General features: G+C 38.9%; 1 protein-coding gene across 1 annotated transcript in view; it reads right to left on the bottom strand.

Annotated features, from left to right (window-relative positions):
* LOC119652500 (neuropeptide SIFamide receptor-like) overlaps window positions 1-23,167 on the bottom strand; it is a 308,594-nt gene that overhangs the window by 1,556 nt on the left and 283,871 nt on the right. The window contains exons 4-6 of the mRNA XM_038056687.1: window positions 3,687-4,126; window positions 3,447-3,621; window positions 327-1,033 (exon numbers count right to left, since the gene is read on the bottom strand). Of these exons, the coding sequence (XP_037912615.1) occupies window positions 327-1,033; window positions 3,447-3,621; window positions 3,687-4,126 (1,322 nt within the window). The remainder of the gene's footprint in view (window positions 1-326; window positions 1,034-3,446; window positions 3,622-3,686; window positions 4,127-23,167) is intronic.

Here is a 23,167-nt window from a genome sequence, read left to right as displayed (position 1 = left end):
TCAAAGTACAGCTAAGAATATGTAGACGCATTAATATTCCTTTCTAGAATCAGGTGCGGTTGATCCTTTCCAGATTATTCCTTAGATTAGATCAAAATTGTTTTCTATTCTATTAGTTTTCAGTTCCAGGTTTACTCTCAATGACGATTGTAATGATCAAATAAATTTCTATGATTTTGAAGATAAGGAGCCGCATTTAGCTCCAATTTTATAATTTTATGCGAAACCTTCCATTTGAAGGACATATATGAGGTCCACACACCAAATCACATACACATCGAGATTTTATAAACAGGCCAAATATGCCATGAAGCCGGTCTACATACCTGGTCTCTGATCCGCAAAAGATATAACTGAATCCTGTTTAACCAATTTATGTCTTTTGTGCTCAATAAACGATACAATACTATCCTGACTTGCGAGGCAATGGTTATTATTAGACTTTCGACTCGATGGATGAAAATTTTCAATGTATGAAATCTGTGTATCCTGTTTGCATAAAATACCACGTCTTGAATCAATTGATACGCTATCAGTTGTAGAATACGAGTCACGTTTCGATAAATCCGAATCCTGTCGCATCAGCTGACCTCGTTTTGTCTCAATGTAGGAGATTTGTGAATCTTGCTTTGCCAACGAGTTCCTTGACCCATTACTATCCTGCTTCAACAACATCTGCCTTGAGGCATTGCTATCCTGGCGTGAAACACAACTACTTCCCCCACTACTTTCCTGCTTGATTAGCAATTGGCGAGAACCATGGTAGTCCTGATTTTTAAGGAGTGATTGCCTGGAAACGTTGCTGTCTTGCTTTAAAAGCATTTGCCGTGACAAATTGCTATCCTGCTTGGCGACAATGTGATGATGGCGATGATGACGGGCAGAATTGTTATTATTGTTTTCATATATGTAAGAGACAGCGTCGGATTTAATTGATGGGCTGCTGCACGGCCCCTTCTTTGCACTGTTCTGATAGTGGGATGATTTTCGAGTGCTGGTCGATGACGAGGCTATGGCAACATTATCGTAATATCTGAAAGTTTTAGAAAGTGTCCTAGTTTTAAATAATACGGTAATGGTTCAGAAGATCTTGAGAGATGAGTCGGTGCCATTGAGAAGGTGAGTGTTGTGAGAGTGAAAGTAAAATATATCCACTGAAATAGAGCCAATCATACATCCATCTTATAAAGCAAAATGAATTCAGAAGTACGGTGGTGGTCAAGCAAGTTTCCAAGTAAACAACAAAGTGCCGCTTATGCCTGGGAATCAGCACATATCAATGCCAATACTTAAATTACATAAAATTTAACTTTATCATTACATTACGATTTTATTTGATATACTTATAATTCGAAGATTGTATTTTACATCCTTAAAATACTTAGAATAAGAAATATTTGCAGTTTTGCAGGAAATTCACATAAAGCCTACGATGTTGACCAAAGTTATGTGAATGTACTTTCCTTGAATAATTGTTCGATCACCATCGCTGAGTAAAAATCAGTCAGTTAAAAATAAAGGCGAAAAGCTATTGCCACCAATTATAAGCATTTTGAAACTGAAATAAAGTGCTCTGAGCCTTAAATTCGTGCTTAAAATACTTTCCATAAAAGTTTAAAATAATTAATATGAAGCGAAACTGCAAAGAGCGAATATAGTGGAAACAACACAATTAATTAAAAAAATGGAAATTGAATATGCAAATTAATAAACTGTATTTTACTTAGGTTTGCCAAGTAGTCAGGATCCAAAGTTCACTCTTCTAACTTGACCAGAGCGAAGTGCTGATGGTTTTGAAATAATAGTTTCCAAAATGTTTAATAGTTTTTTTTGCGATTCTCCTAAACAATAAGACTTAAAAGGATATTTTTCAGGTAGATCAGCTCGTAGAGATATCATTGAATCCTACAATTCAATATATTGGCTGTGTACTTTTCGCCAACAATAGTAAGATTCTTACTAAAATTTCTGAAGGCATCACTTATGTGATTAAGATTACGATATTGCAAGAATCCTTTTATTTGGAAGCTATGGTGAACCTGGGTGCGTTAGAGTCGTCAAAAATATCGTCTTCATAGGGTCCAACGTGAGATAATTTGCAATGAACTTGGCGGGAGCTGACTATTTTCAACGCGCGTAGTGGTCAAGTCACTACTAACGGCGCCCAACGTGGGGCCCATTAATTGTTAGGTTCGAGACCAAACCTTTATTTGGTTGCGAATAAATGAACCTGTGGAGGATAGCTTTTTATGGAGAGGCTAGGCTCCACTCTTCGCTTCGGTTATTAAACTTTATGTTAGACGCCTTTTCGCCGGAAGCAAGTGTTTCTAGGCCTTACTTTCTAATCGCACCTTCTAAACTATAGTTTCTTATCGTTTCCTTGTAAGTATCCGTTCAAAATTTGTAACGTTTTGTGCTCGCCTTGAGACTTATGGCCTTGTAGGTGGTTGCCTTCCAGAAGTCTTTATATATATGGGTCTTTGGGGTTATAAGGTGAAGAGTATTGCCGGCCGATCTTCTGAGGAATGCTGCCTACCTATATGTGTCCCCTTTTTATGTATGAAATGATAATCAAATACTTAAAAAGTTTATAATTCCTTCCCGGATCCCAGGATGAAGAGATGATGAAACTTTAATGGTATACGGGTTTCCCGGAACAAGCGCTGATCCGTCTATGAGTTCCGGGATCAGCAAAGTGTATGTCAGGCTTCAGGGAACTTTGGCAGGGGTTTTGTCCCCGGCGGTACACCCATTTCCGACTATTCCAGCCCGTTCCTTTGCAAAGACAGCGCTTCCCATGGAGAATGACAAAACAAAAAAAAAAATTGACGAAATATGAGGGGAGGAGGAAGAGCTGCATTTGGGCGCAGCACGAAAATGCGTAACTCATCGCAGCAACATCGCAGCAGGACTGAAGATAAACACCAACAAAACCAATTAGAGGAGAATATATGCTATATGAAAAGTCAACCCCCCAAAAAGGTATTTTTTCTGATTTAATTTCATAGCTAACTATAGGAAAAAAAAACCTTTCCTTCTATTAATGATTAATTACTTTTGACTTCAACATAATCCCGTTGAATCAAAACCATTTGTAGAAAATCTCCCAAAATTTAATAGATTTTGATGCTCTTTTCCAAATAGTATACAAAAAATGAAAAAGTATAAAAGCTGAAGGTTTACTAATAAAATTAAAATTTGTTAGCAAAATTTTTTGGAAATGTTAAAAACTTGACAAACCTGACTAGTTTCTTTTTGGAGCATTTTAGTCAACTTAAAAAATTTAAAGGTGATGTATTATTTTGCTAAATAGAGCGTTTGTATTATTGAAGTTGTGGAAAGAAGCGAATAGTGTGCAAATGAGAGAATGTGAACACATATGATGACTTTATGTGAATTTCGTTGGAACACATTATCAACACAAATATATATTAATACGAACATACCTCAATCTTCCACAGCATGTCCGGGACTTTATGATAGCACCAAAGCCTCGTCTGTACTTTTTATTGAAGAAAGCATATAATATCGGATTGATGCACGAGTTGGATGAACCGAGCCATTGGGCGATAGGTGCTGCTATACTCAATATCTCATCTTCCTGACTTGAACGTTCTCCTCCTGGACAAACAAATACGACTCACATAATTCAGTTGCTCTTGCTCCTCGGAAATTCGCATACTTACCAAATTTAATCCTTGCAAAAATTACATATAACGGCAGCCATGATAGCACAAATAAAATAACAACAGCAACCAGCATCTTTACAACCTTAACTTTCGATTTTTGTTGCATTCTATCCATTTGTGCATCTTTGGAGTCGCCAGGTATAGATCTTGTCCACACTTTTATCCAAATGAGGACATAGCAAAGCGTAATTAATGCCATTGGTAGAAGATAGCAAGCGACTAAATTGGCTAGCAAAAAGTACAGATTTCCATCTGTTCCCGGTGGCCAAATTTCAACGCAAACAACTATTCCGGGAGCTGTGGGATGAGTTGTCACCAAATCGAAAAATAGAGCCCATGGAATTGTAGCTCCCAAGGCTATTATCCAAATGCACATAATCATGATGCGTGCTCGGCGTTTCGTCATCTGTTTTAAGGGATACCAAATGGCCAGGAATCTGAAAATTAGGAAAGACAATATGTTAATAAAAGCACTGAATCATAAATGTTAAAGAACTGTTTATACGTATGTACCCAAATACAAGTATATAATATCTGAAATCAGAAATTTAAGAATAGTCGGAATTATTTTCACTAAAAAGATAGTAGGGCGCGTCAAGAAAAGTAGGCTCTCATGGTTTTCCTTGGTGCCTGGGAGATACAACGTTTGGCCGTTTTCCAAACCTACTCTTATAAAGTTCAAACATTCTATAATCAATAATCAGTTGCTTAATATATAGGCAGGGTGAATCGTAACAAATCAGTCTTACTTAGAAAAGAGTTATGGGTTGGGAAGGCGGAAGGAAATTTATAGCCAATCGACGACATAGTAGAATAATAAATGTGATTCTAAAGCTTACGTTCATATTGGCAATTTCAGTGGTATTGAACTACGTTGTGCCAAAAGGTACCACTGGTGTAATCTGGTTCGGTGTCGACAGACAAGTGTTTGCTAAAACGGTTCCTCGTTCTTTGCGTATACTAGTAAAACACTGCTCTAACGCTTTCAATTCCACCCATATTTTTGGCCATTTCTTAGAAACCAATCAACCAAATTCAATGAAATTTTGTAGTTCATCATAACATCGAATGAAAAATATTTCAAAATCAAATTAGTTTTATTGCTTTATATATAGCAGACTTTTGCCTAAAATCGTTATTTTAACGATGTTAGTGCTGTTAGCTTCATCAACGATTTAACATATTTTTATTAAATCTTGCTGAAATATGTTCTAATTATTTTTAATTCGTTCGTTCGCGTGTTGATGGATTATCATCATCATCAACGGCGCAACAACCGGTATCCGGTCTAGGCCTGCCTTAATAAGGAACTCCAGACATCCCGGTTTTGCGCCGAGGACCACCAATTCGATATCCCTAAAAGCTGTCTGGCCTCCTGGCCTACGCCATCGCTCCATCTTAGGCAGGGTCTGCCTCGTCTTCTTTTCCTACCGTAGATATTGCCCTTATAGACTTTCCGGGTGGGATCATCTTCATCCATACGGATTAAGTGACCCGCCCACCGTAACCTATTAAGCCGGATTTTATCCACAACCGGACGGTCATGGTATCGCTCATAGATTTCGTCATTGTGTAGGCTACGGAATCGTCCATTCTCATGTAGGGGGCCAAAAATTCTTCGGAGGATTCTTCTCTCGAACGCGGCCAAGAGTTCGCAATTTTTCTTGCTAAGAACCCAAGTTTCCGAGGAATACATGAGGACTGGCAAGATCATAGTCTTGTACAGTAAGAGCTTTGACCCTATGGTGAGACGTTTCGAGTGGAACAGTCTTTGTAAGCTGAAATAGGCTCTGTTGGCTGACAACAACCGTGCGTGGATTTCATCATCGTAGTTGTTATCGGTTGTGATTTTCGACCCTAGATAGGAGAAATTGTCAACGGTCTCAAAGTTGTATTCTCCTATCCTTATTCTTGTTCGTGTTTGTGTTTGACCAGTGCGGTTTGATGTTGTTGGTTGATTCGTCTTCGGTGCTGACGTTGCCACCATATATTTTGTCTTGCCTTCATTGATGTGCAGCCCAAGATCTCGCACTAATGGCCGCCTGCTCGATCTGGATGAAGGCAGTTTGTACGTCTCGGGTGGTTCTTCCCATGATGTCGATATCGTCAGCATAGGCCAGTAGTTGGGTGGACTTGAAGAGGATCGTACCTCTTGCATTCACCTCAGCATCAAGGATCACTTTCTCGAGGGCCAGGTTAAAGAGGACGCATGATAGCGCATCCCCTTGTCGTAGACCGTTGTTGATGTCGAATGGTCTTGAGAGTGATCCTGCTGCTTTTATCTGGCCTCGCACATTGGTCAGGGTCAGCCTAGTCAGTCTTATTAATTTCGTCGGGATACCGAATTCTCTCATGGCCGTGTACAGTTTTACCCTGGCTATGCTATCATAGACTGCTTTAAAGCCGATGAACAGATGGTGCAACTGTTGTCCATATTCCAACAGTTTTTCCATCGCCTGCCGCAGAGAGAAAATCTGATCTGTTGCTGATTTGCCTGGAGTGAAGCCTCTTTGGTATGGGCCAATGATGTTCTGGGCGTATGGAGCTATCCGGCCTTGGATTGATGGATTATGCGATTACGAAAAAGGTATCATTGGCAGACTTAGAGCAGATAAAGAGTTTAAACGCTGTATTGCAAAGAAAGTCTAGATGGCTCAAGTCGTTAGAGTGCTGGGTTGTTGTAGCGGAAGGTCGATTAAATTCCCGCTAGTGGCATAGGGATTTGTTATCGTGACTGACAATGCTGACCACATTGCCTCCTACAGTGTACTGTATAGCGGTGATTGTTGTTGCAAAACATCTGGCGGAGGTGAAATTGTATATATCTGAAGCAATCGTTGCTATAAAGAAGTGACTGTAAGATGTAGGTCTTGCATTTGCGGAGGATGAAAGACGTGCTTATCACTAAGTGGAAACTACTGCTAGTATCAAAATGGGGAAGCACCACTTTAAAACCAGTGATCAAACACTTTGGATGCGAGGCTCAATTTCAAGTAGCATTTGTAACTTTTTTGCACTGTTAGCATGGCTCTGCCAGGGACAATGCCAAACGCTAGGGATCCGTGATATACCCGTAGGTTGCTTATAGCTAGAATGGTGAGCTCTATACTGCTCTACACATAGTCAGTTTGAGTAACTGCATTGCATACCACTTGCAATGTTCAAAAGACGAGCACGGTTTATAGAAAAACCACCTTAATAGTGTGCTATAGAACCATTTCAGACGAAGGGGCTTACGCGGTAGCCGTTCAACATTTTGGCCGACGAAATGAGGCCCATCTATTATGGACCGGATCTTTGCTCTGATCGACATGTTAAAAACGGTCAAAGGAGAAACCATTAAGTATCTGGCAACAATGGTGGGATCGGGTGGAAAAGGGTCGATGGACCCACAGATTGATCGCCAGCCTCAAGGTGAGGACGCAGGGAACACATGGTGAAATAAACTATGATCTCACGCAGTTTCTCATAGGATATGGCGGTTACTGTAAATACTTCTATAGGTTTAAACTTGACAGCACACCCAGCTGTCTCAGTTGCGACTGTATTCCAGAGGACCCGGAGCATGTTTTCTTCCAGTGTCCTAGATTTGCAGAGGAGAGGAAGAGTCTAGACGATATGTTAGGAGGAACAGTAGCACCGGGAAGTCTAATTGGGAAAATGTTTCCGTGCCAAGAGAATTGGAATGCAGGTTGAGAGAGGCAGAGAAGGCGAAAAAAGCGCGGTCGCGAATACAATCGATAGGCGAGAGGCTACATGTGTACCAGTGTCTTTGAAAGATTTCCACTTCCGGAAGAAAAGATAGACATTAATTCGATTTTAATAACGTTTTAAAAAACAAAAACTTAAAAAAACGCGTTCTTCGCTCACTGTTTTGCGTCAAATCTGTCGCTTGGCTTCCAATTCAACGCTTACAAGATTCTTCATCGTGGAACATTTAAACATTCCAGTGGGTCCGAGTCGCGAGTGTGAAATCATTTCTACTCTGCTGAACCTTTGTTCGACAAAACTGAAGTCCGCACTGCGTCTGAAGGCAATCCATAAAAGGAAGTATTGCGAGTTTGTTAGAAACAACATGGGACGAGCTTAGAACTTAATAGGAGTAGCCATTTTTTTGATTTCGTCTTATGCTATGTATGTACTTTACCTTCAAGCGCTCTAGGGCTAATTCAGTGATCAAAAGAAGTTCTCACTAGACGGTCCAGATGGCTTCAATTGTTATTGAAATCATTGAACATAGGAAGGAAGTATTTCGTGCGACACAATTTTGGCGGTGGTTCGGTAATTGTATAGTGCTTACTTTCGGCAGATGGGCAAGGTCGATAAATAAAAAGGCAAATCCTACTACCTTGAAATCATTCCTATTTTTGTCTCTGCTTTATAAAACCTCAAAATGATAATTTTGGGCAAAAACGCATTTTTTTTCAAGCAAGCTGATATTTAGTAGAACTACTTTTTTTTAACGTTTTCATAACTCTGAATATTTAATTAAATTTAGTGGATTTGTTTCTAATAAAATGGCCAAAAATAGGGGTCGAGCTTAAAGCATTTGCAGCAGTGTATTTTTACAAGGTGTCCCGAAACTCAACGTCAAACAGCTACTACACAGGTAACATTACAGTTTATGCAATTTTGCTTACTGTTGATTGTAGTTATTTCCGAAAGTGTTTATATGTTACATTTGGAAAAAATAAGCTGTCTCTAAATCAACTTTCGCGAAAGCATATCATTCCAAAAAACTGAAGGACAGATTGTGAGTGATTGTAGTGAAATCAATAAATAATTTATTGTTTTATAAATCCTAAATTTTATCAGAATGTAACCATAGAAATTATTATATTTAAGAAGAATGTTGTTTGCCCTCACCATGAATTATTGCTCTGTATCACCTCAGAAAAAATCTTTGCGCCAATTTTTCATTGCATTTTTCTGTAGCTTCAGCGACTCTGTGGTTCAATCCGACTAAACTTTGGCTGGGTGTTGAATAAACTTAATGTAACATTAAAAACCGGAGAACGTTGAGGACACAAAATCATCCCAATGGACCCCATCCGCCTTTTGGGACACTCCCATACGACTTCTTGAGACGCCCGCAATTGTTCTCGACTGTTCTGTCCCAAAGGACCTTGGAACGACCCACCCGCAGGTCATTTTGGGAGAGGGGATTCTACTTCATAGCGTAGCCAGCAACTCATTTGTTGCCCCTCCTTAATATGCGACCTATCTACTGCCACTTCAGCCTTCCAATCATTTCGTTCCGATATCTGCACAAACACAGTTACTAATTGTATATTAGCATATTTTAGAAATAGAGCCGGGAACCGCTTTTAATTTCATGCTAGAACTACAAAGTTTGGCACTTGCATAACGAATAATATAAAGCATAACTCTGGGAAGTTTGAAGGAAATTTAGCTATTATTGGCAAAGTTATAGAAGGTGAAACTTTTATATTTCGTGCATTCTAAAACGTAAATGACGTCATCATAACATATCAATTCTTCAATATCACAAAAAATTTAGCTCACGTGAATGGGGAGGTCGGAGAGAAACATTTCGTTTTAGCTTTTGTAATATTTATATATCAATATCAATTACTCCAGACAGATATACGTATGTACGTATTTATATGAATATGTAAATGAAGCTTTGGGGTAGTGCCTAGTTCAGGTTGATATATTTGTGCATTGAACCAGCGGTATTCAATATACGTACTTTATATGTACATATGTATACTTTTATGTACGAAGTAAATCAAAAATAGGTGTACGATCAATTTATATACATACATATAAAATACAGTATTCGGTAACAATTAATGCTTGTTTGGTTAATGTGAGCAGAATATCTATGACTGCAATGTGTACGTATTTTATGTAGTTTGAAAAAAATATGATTGAATATTTTGGGTTTTTAGCCATATACGAACGGAAAAATATATGTAGGAAGTTTCTCACATAATATGAAAGCAAAACCTTTAAACCCGAAGCACCAGCTTCTGGAATTCCGACTTGTTTTTCAAGATGAACTGTCTAACTTAGGAGACATTGTCTTTTGAAACCATGATCCAAAAAATCGTATTTGCTTTTCAAAGAGACCAACAATGTTGGCAGTTTCATAAGTAACTGCGATCAATACTGTAGTTATTCTGGATTACATTAGAACAAGTTGGGAAACCACTTTAGTATGATACTGACATTCAAAGCCTTAGAATTCAAGAAATTTGCACAAAGTGACTTTCAGCTGCTATAACTCTTTTAGTAATAGTGCGATTTCTACCAAAGTTGGTAGTATTATGTTCTACAATAGGCTATATTACTGGAAAACGTGATAATTCTAGAATAAACTTAAGGGGGGCTCCCAGTCAACTTCTAGAAAATATACTGATAATAAACAGGGTAATATACTATTATTAGCTTTGCTGAAACTGGTATGGAGAGTATTTTGAGGTCTAGGTACCATGCGTATGGGTTTTTATATTTTTTTCAGATATTTGGGTTGGATAGTTTCTGAGAACGGGTCCTTGAAGTAATTGACCTTTTTCGGAATCCCGCACTTTGAAACCAATGCGAAAACTAATACTGGCTTGCACATGACTACAGTCGGTGAAAGAAAAATTTACACGTCCCTTTTGAAATTAGTGGGACCTCCCCATAAATTAAACGTGCAACTATGTTACCCACCGCATGCAATCGGATTCATAGGTCCCACATTTCTACCAAATTTCGTATCAATAGGGTTAACCGTTTCTGAGATATAAGGTGTGACAGACCTCGGACGGACAATAAAGACAGTAAACCGATTTTAATAAGGTTTTGTTTTATTCAAAACCTTAAATATTGCTTTCCTAATAACAGGAAAGGATAAAAGCGCTGGGGAGAAGTAACTTCTTCATATATGGAACTTTAATATTTCATTCGAATGTCAATTATTCTCGTTAATCTTATTTACATGGCTTCAAATGCAGTAAATTCGCACGAAATCGAGAAGTGTGAACTTTTGCTTCAGATACCTTTTTAAAAAAAAATCATTTACAATCGTTTTAGGTGAAACCATGACCTTCAATTAAAACGTGATAAATCCAGTTATGCTGAAAGGAAAAGAATCGATAGTATCTCAATATGTCGGTTTGTATGGTACTGACAGTAACAGAAGAACTTTTGAAGGGCAAGAGGCACTCTGATTTTTGGAAATGAAATGGGGAATTGCCTTGGTGAAAAATTGTGGAACTAAGTTCGGATCGGGATTCATCTGATTAAAGTGATTTGGCAATATACTGTGATTGCTCTTGAACTGCTTTAGCCAGAAGTTGTGAATCTTATTAACTTCAGGCGCCTTCCATTTATCTTCTGAAGGGCTGCTTCGATGGTAACTATACTAATATTAGGCTGGTCATTTCTGTAAAGACTTCGCAAGAACGGATAATGTGTGTGAGCCACGCTCCTTCGAAATTGTAATGGCGCTTCAAACACTACTCTAGAGGTCTATTGCCTGATAAAGATAGATGTGCATAGCGGCTACCTTCCTTTCTCAACTTGCGATTCTTTTGCGTCGAAACACATGGAACGGTGAAGTTCTCCTACGCATACCTCTGTTATTCGCTCCAAATTGTTGATTGTGGAGGCAAAGAACCGTAGCAACTGCAACGTAGATGAAGCTATGAACAACTTTTGCAGTAATCTTGCTACCTAAACCATCACCGAAAATTCTTTCAACGTTACTGAAATAAACCTCTTTTTTGGGATATTCGGCCTAGCGTTTCAGAAAATCTCAGCATATTCTGTGAATGCGAAATGGAATAGTGCCAAAGCAAGTAGGATTCATTGTTGTTACTTTGATTAGAACGATAAATTGATGATTCCACACCGAGGACAAGTGAAATTTCCTGGAGAATTTGTTGTGCTTGTGTCTCCCATTAAAAGAATTTAAGTTATTGTCTCCAATTTCGCCAGCCAGTCTTACAGTCGAGCTCCAACCTTCAAAGGTAGGGAAGCTATTTGGAGGGGGCCGCTGAAGTACAATGTAACGCCACAGTTCATTCGGTAAGTGTGCCAATTCGTTCAACTTGTAATGTGTAGTCTCTAATTTTGATGCCAGACTAGGTCATTTTCTTGAATTTCACATTTCGCGCCATTTGGGTCTGATTATTTTCTCTGAGCAAAAGGAAACTGTTACTGCTGAATTCAATGCACCCGTCTTGGTCAAAGTTAGTACAATTATCGTGGAGGGTAAGTAAAAAAAATCGGCAATTCCTACAAGCGCAAATGCTCAAATAAAACTATGTGACTTAGGTTCACTATCCCGAAACGTGAACCAAAAACGAACGTAGAATCTTCAAAAGAAACCTAATTTACCTATCTGAATATGAGATTCTTGCCTTGCAAATTGAAACTGACGAAATTTATTGCCGTTCTTTTTCTAAGTGAGTAGTTTTTCCCACAATTATACCAATATCCTATATATATATGAATTGCTTAACCATATTTGGAACTGACCATCGCACAAAGTCAAAGCTGCAGTAAACGCGAAAGTTATAATTGAATAAATTTATTATGCACTCACGTGAGGCATCATTTATGCAAGATTGATCTCCAATAAACTCATTAAGAACTCAATGTCCGCGCAATAAATTGATTCCAGATATTTATAGAAAATAGTTTACCCTTGGTCTAAATGCATTTCCATTGATTGAAAGTTCTCTGAAATTTATCTTTCACATAATTAAGAACGTGCAACAGAACACATGCATGGCTTTGATAGAAAGTTGGGCTTACGTGGTCTCCGTACGCAACTGCATCTACAATAGGAAGACGAACCAAGAAACCTTGCAGTGTATTATGTTAGAAGTCGTGAGTTAACACACGTTACATATCACGGATATGAAATTTAAGGAAATCCATCAGCAAATACAGGAAGAATGATTGAAGTAAGATATCTCCTGAATTGTTCATAATTGAATGAAGGTTAAAATTATCATTCACATTGTCAGGCGTTGCTGATTAGCCTAGCCTTCGTCGAAGAGTGAAACTGCAACGTGCGCTCTGATCACCAACACTGAATAATTGAAGGACTTCAAGTACCCAGCTCAAAGTAAAAATCAATCAATCTAGTTTTCGGAATACATGTTGTACCATATATCTCAATATTGAACTTCTAATAGATATCGATAATCCAAACAGTAATCACGTCTAGGCTTAATTCATTTGACCGCCATTGTCAACTCAAACCGGCTGCTCGGTAATCGCATCAATCCCACGTTAAATATCATTAAAGTGTTAAACTAACAAATACGCGATTGAATTAATGTTAATTTCCCATAGAAAAGCATAATCGTGCGTAGACGTATGCCTGACCTTATGCAATATTATAAGGTCGAAGTAAGATCTTCGGCAAAAACTATACGCACATTTGTTTGGATCAATAACTCTTAGTGCATAACCAGCCAACAAACGTAGATCATGCGTGAAATTTACTTATGCTCATTGAAGAACCTTTGAATCTCAGCGGGGGGCGCGTCTGTAGTCTTAATTTCGCCTCAGGTGTTAGATTGAAAACTGGTTCCGCATGTATTGAATGGCGTTAAATGGATGGATCTGAACATGCTTAGATGCTAAGTACGGGTATATGAAATATAGTAAGCGGTTATAGTTCAGGTTCACCGCAGATGGGTTGCAAAGAAGGTTCAAAACCTGCCCCAGATAAATCTGCATAGATTCAGTTAAACAATTTTTATTTAGCCTCCATTTACTCATTACCAATTAATTTTTGATAGTGATTCACTACAGCAAATCTGTAGATTGTCCAAAGTACGAAATACATCTGCAGCTATTACTCACGAAATATCATCTATTCCATGAAAATTAAGCTACGGGTTTTTGAAATTGGCAACTCGACTCACCTGCACGGTGCAGTGTTTAACTCATTTAACTGAGCACTTTTCCTTTCATTGGCAAAGTCTTAACATATATCAACTAACCTTGCTGCTTTTGTCAACTTGTTTATTTGCTTACCATGCAGACTCTGCTACCGAGTAGCGTGTATATACGTTCCGAGCCAGTTTGATGATGGCGGTTAAGGTTCCGAGGAATAGGGTCTCCGTCCAATCTTGGTTTGGTTCAAGTGTCACAGATTTTGCAAAATCCTAGGTATGTGGTATGAGTGGGTCAAGTGTAATTTTACAGAAATTAAATGCATATTTTATATATAATATATTACAAGTCAGTGTTGATATATCGAACTTCATTCAATCAATTTGATAATGGCCTTGTAATCAGCAACATTGCTTAAAAGGAATTTCTTCAAGATAGGTTCTTGAAGAGAGATGAATATTTTGGGCTTTTTATATAATAAAAAAGTTTAACTACATGAGCTAGCTCTTGGGACAAATGCATTGTAACATACATCATAGTTGTAAAAGATACTTTGCCTGCGATATTTCTTTGCTTTATTCTTTGACAATGCTACAGTCTTGGCTTCTCACGCAATAATAATACCTCGTAGGGCATCAGTACAGTAAACTATTCGGACGTGCAGTGCCTAAATTCCACTGGATTCACTGAATTTGTTGCTTTTTCTTCATAATTAAACGACGATAACTTATTTTCCGATAATTTTTTCGACCTAATTACTATCCTAACTCTATCGATATTAGAGTAAACATGGATGTTGCGACCACTGGGCTTCACGCGTCTAAATGAATAATAATAATAATCGTTGGCACAACAGTCCATATTGGATCAGGGCCTTGAAGTGTGTTAGAGCACTTCATTCAAGACCGTAACGGTACACTAAAGTACACTGTAGGAGGCAATGTGGTCAGCATTACGCTCCCCCGAGATTATTACCCTGATTTGACACAGGTACTCATTCACAGCTGAGTCGACTGGTATCCGACGTCAAATCACGATACAAATCCCACTGCCCCCAGCGAGATTTGAACCGCGACCTTCTGTAAGACATGATTAGGTTGCCTTTTATATTTATGAATCTACCCTAATCCCTAAATTTTCAAAATTTTTATTAGCCTCACTCTCCTGTAGACTAGCGTCATCAGTACCAGACCGCCGCATCACCACTAAATAATGTGCAGCTATGATTGCCATCCTTCTTCATAGGCCCTTTCTGATAAAATGTGTTTTGAAAAACCTGACCTTAATTTCATGTTTCGGCATTGAGAAATATGAGTGCCACACTCGCTGGTGACTTTAAGGTTTTGTGTAAAAGAAGACCTTATTAGACTCGAGTCGATGTCTGTCTGTCTGTCACACCTGATTTATTCGGAAACGGCTAGACTGATTGTCACGAAAGTTGGTTAGAGTGTGTGTTCTGTGGATCCCTTTACATACAGCACGTGGCGCCATTTTCTGTTACGTTTAAGGGGGCTCCCCATACATGCCAAAGGAGGGTGCAACGTTGTTTTTCACAGAATATGGCCATGTGGGGTAAATGAAAGGGTTCAATTAATATTTTTCGAAACTGGTCTCATATTTTATTTCGAATAAAATGTAAGGGAGTGAGGACTCAAAATATGACCCCCGAAAAGTGTAATAGGTCCCGTGTTTAGAACCTATCCACCCGAAAAACTTGGAAAAAAAATCAAGGTAGTGTATCTAAATGAAATCTGGCCCCAAAAATACATTCCATTGCGATATCTGTACAAATAAAGCTAATAATAGTATATTAAGATATTTTAGAAATTTTGCCGGAAACACCCCTTAAGTTCATGCTAGAACTACAAAACTTGGCATTTGCGTAAGGCATAACTTTGGCAAGGAAATCCAATTATTATTAACAAAGTTACAGAAGGTGAAACTTTTAAATTTTATGTGAATTTCATCCATTCTAAAACGCGTATAAGGTTATCATACATATCAATTCGTCAATACCATAACAAAGGGAGCTCACATGAACGGGAGGCCGCAGGGAAACATTTCTTTTTAGTTTGCTTATCATTTGTATATCAATATCAATTACTCGAGACAGATATATGTTTGTATTTATATGTACATGCAAATGAACCTATGCGGTAGCGACTAATTCAGATGGATATATTTGTATATTGACCAAGCGGTATTCAATATACGTACTTTATATGGACATATGTGTACTTTTATGCACGCAGTAAATCGGAAATATGTGTACCATCAATTTATATACATGCATATGTAAGTAAAGTATTCGGTAATAGACAATGTTTGTTTAAGGTGATAATATCTATGTCTGTTATATGCACGTACATCTTGTAGTTTGAAAAAATTAGGAATGACTGTTTTGGGGTTTTAACCCTATACGTATGGAAAAATGTGAGTGTGTGCTTCCGGTATTCCGACTTGTCTTTTATTTATTATAAATATTATATTTTCACTATTATTTAATAAACTTTCATTTTGTTGCTTGAGACCATCAACAACGATCTAAGACAAGAGGATGCCCTGTTATGCATTCTCTTAACATGGAAAAGACTCCATCCTTTCCAAATCCACCTAGCTACTGACTTATGTTGACAATATTGACATTATGGGAAGAAGAACCCGGACGTGCAGAGCGCCTTCATCCAGATCGGGCCGAAAATCACAATCGATAACAGCTATGAAGATGAAATCCGCGCTCGGTTGTTAGCTGCCAACAGAGCCTATTTAAGCTTACAAACACTATTCCAGTTAAAATGTCTCACTATAGAGTCAAAGCACTTACTGTACAAGCCAATGATCTTGCCAGTTCTCATGTAATCCTCAGAGACTTCTTTGTTCCTTGCACGGAGAATATTAACTCGCAGCGGTGGTCGAGAGAAGAATTTTCTCAAGAAGTTTTGGCCCTTTACCACAGGATTCCGTAGTTTACATAACAGGAAAATTTATGAGCGATACCAGAACAAATGCAAATTCATTAGATGAGGAGCAAAGTAAATCTAAGATCCGGTACGGATAATCGGCGGGAGTTGCCTGACTTGGTGAATGGGTTGGGCTGCCGTAATGGATAGCACGGCGTGGAAGCCGCAAATCATAGGGCGGTTCGACGTCTAGGCACCACGATGACCAGGTGCATTGTTCCGCCTGCTTCAGCAGGTTCACGTGAGAAACAAATAAGGTGGACTGAGGAAATGAACCTCTTTATCATCCGCTCCTACTACGAAATAACGGCGGGAACGGATACCGCCACTTGTTGAACTAAAGATTCGTCGAGCGTTTCCTCAATTCTCGCAAGGTTGGGGACGAATTCCAAAGGGCGTGTATTGAATTTTTGGAAATGGGTCCTTTGCATAGACTAGGTATTCCCAAGCTCTATGCATCTCCAGCAACTCCTAGAGTATCCACCTTTCCTCACTGCTGGATCCCGTAGACATAAGGCCGATTACTTGCTTACCAACCTTCTACAAATTCATAACGTCTATTATTAGTGGAAGGGACAAGACCAATAATTTTCTGTCCGAGGAGCAGGAGGGTACGCGTCGGGATAAGGGGTTGCAAACAGGAACTCACTATCGACTCGGTTCCGCACACATCGATGTCCTACATCTGTAGCGTATTGATTCCAAACTGATAAATTTTTTGGCGACAGTCATGGAAGGCATACCATCTTATCAGTAAGTCATCTCAGGGTTCTAACACCTCAGAGCCCATGCGGGGCATATTCCAGGGGGATTCGTTGAGTCTTCTTTGATTTTGGATCCTTTTCATGGATGCTGAATGATGCTAAACGGCATGGTTTCGAAATAAAGTATGGCCTATGTACTAAGTGCGAGCTAGCACATGATGTACTTGTGTCGAATCCAAACCATCCGCAAACGTCATCAGGAGCCGCATGCCGGACATAGCATTGGTGACATCCACATCCAAGCTTTGACCAAGACAGACTTCTACAAACACCTAAAAATTCGGCAAAGAACCATGCTTGGTGATCTTAAGGACTCCCTGCTGTCTGCATTCCTGCTACGTGCAAAGCTGGTGCTGAAATCGCATCTTACTGCGAAGAATAAAATAAGCGCATTGAATGTATCCGCTATCCTTTCATTACCTTAAGCATTCGGAATATTGCCGTGGACAAAAACTAAACTGGAAAACGGCTAACGGCGGATACGGACTACTTTGTCAAAATTCCAAATGCATCATCCAAACTCTGCCATTGACCGGACGAACTTACCTTGTGACATCCGAGGTAGGGACGTGGTTGACGTGGCGGCACAATATCCCCGTCAAGCCGACTCACCGCACGCTAATTTTTAATTAATTTTTTTAAGAGCAAGGGAGTCCCTCACATGCGGCTGTTTGCCAGGCAGACTGTGGGCTGAGTCCATTTAACTTGAAGGATTGATCTTTCAATCCTCTGAATCGAGGAAAATTAGACCAAAATGGAAATCGAAGGCAGTGCACCGTAAACACGTGAGTTCCCTTTGGTTTTTCTTTCACAGTAAACACGTGAATTGCCTTTGGCAGCCATTTGTTGAACAGATGGCTGTGTGCTGGGGAGGTCTTTGCTGGGGCGGAGGAATTTATGTGTGCTATTCAGGACGGCGTGGGCACTACACGACCTTATAAAGAGCTCATAATGGAAGAACGGGCAGAGAATGACCAATGTCGAATGTGTGTGGTTCGGTGATAAAGAGACGTTCATTTCTGGCCGCACCGGCTCAATATACGAACAAGCACAATGCTGTATGTATGGTTATCCACCAAAACCTTGCATACAAGCATGGGCTGATCACTGGAACATGTCCGATTTGCTGATCTGAGCCGTAGACGGTACTTGATAGTTCTGCTTACAGAATATATTGGGACCGGCAAGGCCACAACCACCACACAACAAGCCTGCCATGCTGTTAGTTGACAAGACGGGTCGCTCTGCGTATATTATTGATGTTGCAATCCCCCATAATAGCAACATTAAACGGAAATACGTAGAGGAAGGTGAACTATGAGCCACTGGCTCGGAAAATTAAGGAAATTTAGGGTCTCGAGAAGGTGGCTGCAGTTCTCATAATATTGCTCATAGCTACAGGTATTGTATCTAAATTCCTCACGGCTTCCTTGGGACTCTCACACAGTCTGGTTCAAGCTATGCACAAGTACCCCATACGCACTCGACTCGACTAATTCTCTATCCTAAGACTGGTCACCACCACCAGCGTTCTTTTATTTTTTAAGTAGGTAGGACCGTCCGAGCCTAAATGGTTGGCACTTAGTGCTTGCATTAGGTAAAATGCAGCATCTGCCGAGATTGTGACAACTCGGAAATATTGCAATAAAAAAAGTTGTTCGTATACTTTGAAAGCGTGTTTATTAGATTCAAAAATAATTACATTAGTGTCTACTTCAGGGGCTTTGCAATAAATTCCCAAAAGAGGTCTGTGTTTTGGGTGTATAAAGCTTATAACCCACTGAAATGAATAGCGAAAATTGTCTCATTTACAATCGAAGATGGTACGCTAATGGACTTAGCGCTCATTTACATTCAGACACAATACAACACTTTTACAGTTTTCTATACAAAATGTTAACGCAACCAAAGGAAAAATTCAGAATGAGTTATTTTAGGACATTTTTCCTGCAAGCCATTCCTTTCTTTCCATTTCCTTTAATCTATTTTGATTCTCTGGTAATTTCAACATCGCTTGGGAATTGAAAAGAAATGTAATTAAAATTTGAATGAAATTCCTTTCAGGGCAATTCAGGAAACTAACGTTGATGTTTGCATCATAGAATTCATGTGCAGTTGCAGTGTAATTCCACTTCATTATACACACCTTGTACTGCCCTGCTAGAGTACGTAAATGTTTTCCACCAGTCGCCTAGTTGTTTTCTGCTCAGATAAGGCCAAATTACATTTTCGGATGTATTCATTGGCGAACCGTGTACTGATCAGATGGCTAGGATTTGCAAACTTTACAAACTTTCCTAATATCGTGCGATTGAATATGTACAGTATGCAAAATTCGTATTGGAACACATAGGTTTTTAACAGTTTTTTGCTTAAATCTTCGAAATTCGCACGAATTTTGAAAAATTAAAATGTGTTTTGGATTTTAAGGCAAAATATTTATTCAATTGTATAAAAATAACTAAAAATTTTGGTAACAAAAAAAAAATAATAATAATTTCATACTTTAACAAAAACAAAATTCGTATTGGAACACTAAAATGGATTACAAAAATTCATTTTCTTAAACACATCTAATATTTAGTTGGGTAGCCTTTTTGCTTTATAACAGCCCTTAGTCGTTTTGGCATCGACTGCACCAATTTTTCAGTCAAGTTTCTCGGAATTTTTTTCCATTCTTCCTGTAATGCAGTTTTAAGGTCACTGATGTTTCTTATGCTATGATATCTTAACCTCTGTTTAAAAATTGACCACAAATTTTCAATAGGGTTAATGTCTGGGCTCTGAGGAGGGGTTTTTAAATATTTTCTACAATTGTACAATAACCACAAGCGAGTATTTAAAGCGGTATGCTTGGAGTCATTGTCTTGCTGAAATATGTAGTGGTCCTCAATGCCCAAGTTTCTCGCACTTTTATGCAGATTTTTTTTTAAAATGTCGAAATACTGCGCGGCATTCATATTTCCTTCGATAAAGTGGAGCTCTCCAACGCCGGATGCAGCGAAACAACCCCAAACCATTAATGAGCGGTACCCATGTTTAAAGGTTGGTCTCAGATTTCTCGGATGGAGGCGAGTATTTCGTTCACGCCAAATTCGTATGCGACCATCCGACGACTTAACATTAAATTTACATTCGTCGGTAAAAATTACATTTTTCCAAAATCGGAAATTTTTATTTAAATACCTTTTTGCGAATGTAATTCGCTTTTTCCGATTTACTGTATTTATAAAAGGTTTTCTTGCACTTACGTTGCTCCGAAATTGAAGCCGGCGAATGTAATTTCGAATCGTTTGAGCTGTTACACTTATTCCACAATATTTCTCTAGGAGGGCAGCTAGCTTTACAGCACTTACGGCATTATCCTTTCGAATTTGACGGAGAAGAAAGGACTGATGTCTGCGAGTCAGAAGCATTCGATTCGGATTATGCGATTTCTTATTGATCCTGCCGCTTGATTTGTATATTTTGATTATGTTGTAAACCGTCGTATGACTTCTTTGAACGATTGTTGCTATTTCCCGGAGCGATTTCCCATTTTCATGCAAATTAACGATTAATTTTCGAACATCGTTTGATAACACTGTTGACTTCCGACCCATTTTGATAAATTTTGAATAGTATAACTAATTATGGAAAATAAATGTAATTTTTATACTTAAAACTATTCTCTAACTCGATACACAGTCGATCATTAACTAAAACATCACAATCTGTGCAAATTGTGCATTTCCTGGAAGCGTACAGTGTCGCACCATTAGTGTTCTAATACGAATTTTGCTTCGACAATAATGATCTATAGCCCATTATGAAAAACCGGTTTTGTTATTTTAAAAACTTTTATGTGTTAAAAGTGTCTTAACTCAAATGCAAATAATTAGAAATATAATTGTGCTAAAATCATTTAATTTTCTCGTAGAATAAACCATTTTTCTGTAAAATCATAGGTGTTCCAATACGAATTTTGCATACTGTATATGCGGTTATTCCTGGAAAATTCGTGGAGGATTGAGTGCCAGTAGTCTTATTCGATATTCAAAAACATTTGTCAGAACGAAAAAATAAGTGCACGCTTATTTTACATCACAGCAGCAGTACGTGACTTGCAAAAAAATGTAAAGATAATTCATTCTAGTCCTGATTTCATTAGCTTCTTGGAATTTCCCCCATTTTGTTCACGCTAAAGAATTTCAAACTTGGGAGGAAATATGAACAGGAAAAATGAAATCTAGATGCGGCGACTAAGCAAAACTTTTCGGTTGAATGAAGCAATATAGGCGACTACGACTGGAAACTGGAATGTATTATGGTGGAGACAAAACTTCGAATGCTCAGAGAGGAGTTTGATGGCGCCAGTAAATTAAACGTTACGCCAGTTCTTATGTAGCATATATGCATGACCTGAACATAAAAGTGGCAAATATGAAATTAGCCAAGCATGAAAATGCATTGCAACGTTTTTTTGGAATTAATGCTTGTGATCTAAACAGATATTAAGAGTTTCGTATATGCTAGCCGACCCATATGCATGTCTCCAGTTTGAAATTATACCATATGGAACAATAAATTACGACCTCAGATGATATTTAATTATAAAATTACAGATAAGCAGATAAGATAACGAAAAATAAAAAACGGATTGCGGTTTACTTCCAAAGCTTCATTAAAATCCACTTGCACGAATTGTTTTGAAGATTCAGAATTTTAATTTAAGCTTACTAGGAATGAAACGTGCAGACTGCTTATGGGAACATATGAATCAAAGCGCTAGAGTACTCTCTAAATTAGTGGACATATTCACAGATTATTGTAGGCTTTACCGGCAGTTTTTAGGAGTGGGCAAGCGGGGTCCCGACCGTCGAAATCGAACAATGGCATTGCTTCAGTAGTGGGAATCTTGGTTGCCGTGGCACCTAACGTTACAAGCGTACATGAGGGGCTGGAAATGGCTCTACTAACGGACCCATTCGCAAGAAGCTCGATTCTTTGCAGATCCTCGCCCACACGTGCTAAAGCCCCCGCGATCGCTACCTGCAGTAGGAAGTGTGCAGCGGGAGTCTTCGATGAAATAGAATCCATGGCACTGAACCACTCATGCGATGTGGGATCAGGAGCTGTGTCAATTCATAAAGGGCCCAGGAATATTCACCAAATTATAAGGGCCATGATAGAGGGTTCCGTTTGGCGTACGACAAGTCCCAGGGCGAAAGAGAGGGGAAAAGAACGAAAAAGTGAGCCAGACGACTTAAGTAACGCATATTCAAAATATAGAAGGGAGAAACCGGGGAAAAGGCGAAAAGTTGAACAGCAAACCTTGAAAAGAAAAAAGAATCTAACTTCCAAGAAGGCGAGCACATGAGGACTATGGCTGAAACTGCCGGTGAAACTGTTGCCGCCACGGCTTTGGGAAAAGGGAGCGGATCTTTGAAGGGGGATAGAGAAACCTGCAGAGAAGAGTAGAAGCGATCGGAGGAAAATAAAACCGGGGGTAATTATCATTTCCAAACGAGGTGAAGGGTCATCTGCTGACATTCTCAGTACAGCGAAGGCCGACCCTGAACTAACTAATTTGGAAGATAATGTTAACCCCATTATACGATCCCAGAAGGAAGAACTTATGTTGGAGCTCAAGAAATCCCAGCATGTAATCGCGGACAAATTCTTGAGCCAAATTAAAAAGTCGTTAGGACAAGTAGCCGATATTAAGGCTAGCAGTGCGAATATCACTATAATCGGTAAAGATATAGCAGAAATCACCACGAAGGAGGATGTTCGCGAAGCCTTGGAGAAGCAGTTCGATTTTATCGGACCAGAGGAGTCAGCGATGGAAACGCAAGTGCCTGGAATATAGAAGAGCCCTTAATACAAATTGTAGATGGGGTTGATA

Source organism: Hermetia illucens, chromosome 3 (assembly GCF_905115235.1).
Source record: "Hermetia illucens chromosome 3, iHerIll2.2.curated.20191125, whole genome shotgun sequence".
NCBI lineage: Eukaryota > Metazoa > Arthropoda > Insecta > Diptera > Stratiomyidae > Hermetia > Hermetia illucens.
Note: the sequence above shows the minus strand (reverse complement) of the source record. Positions and strands in the feature narration are given on the sequence as shown.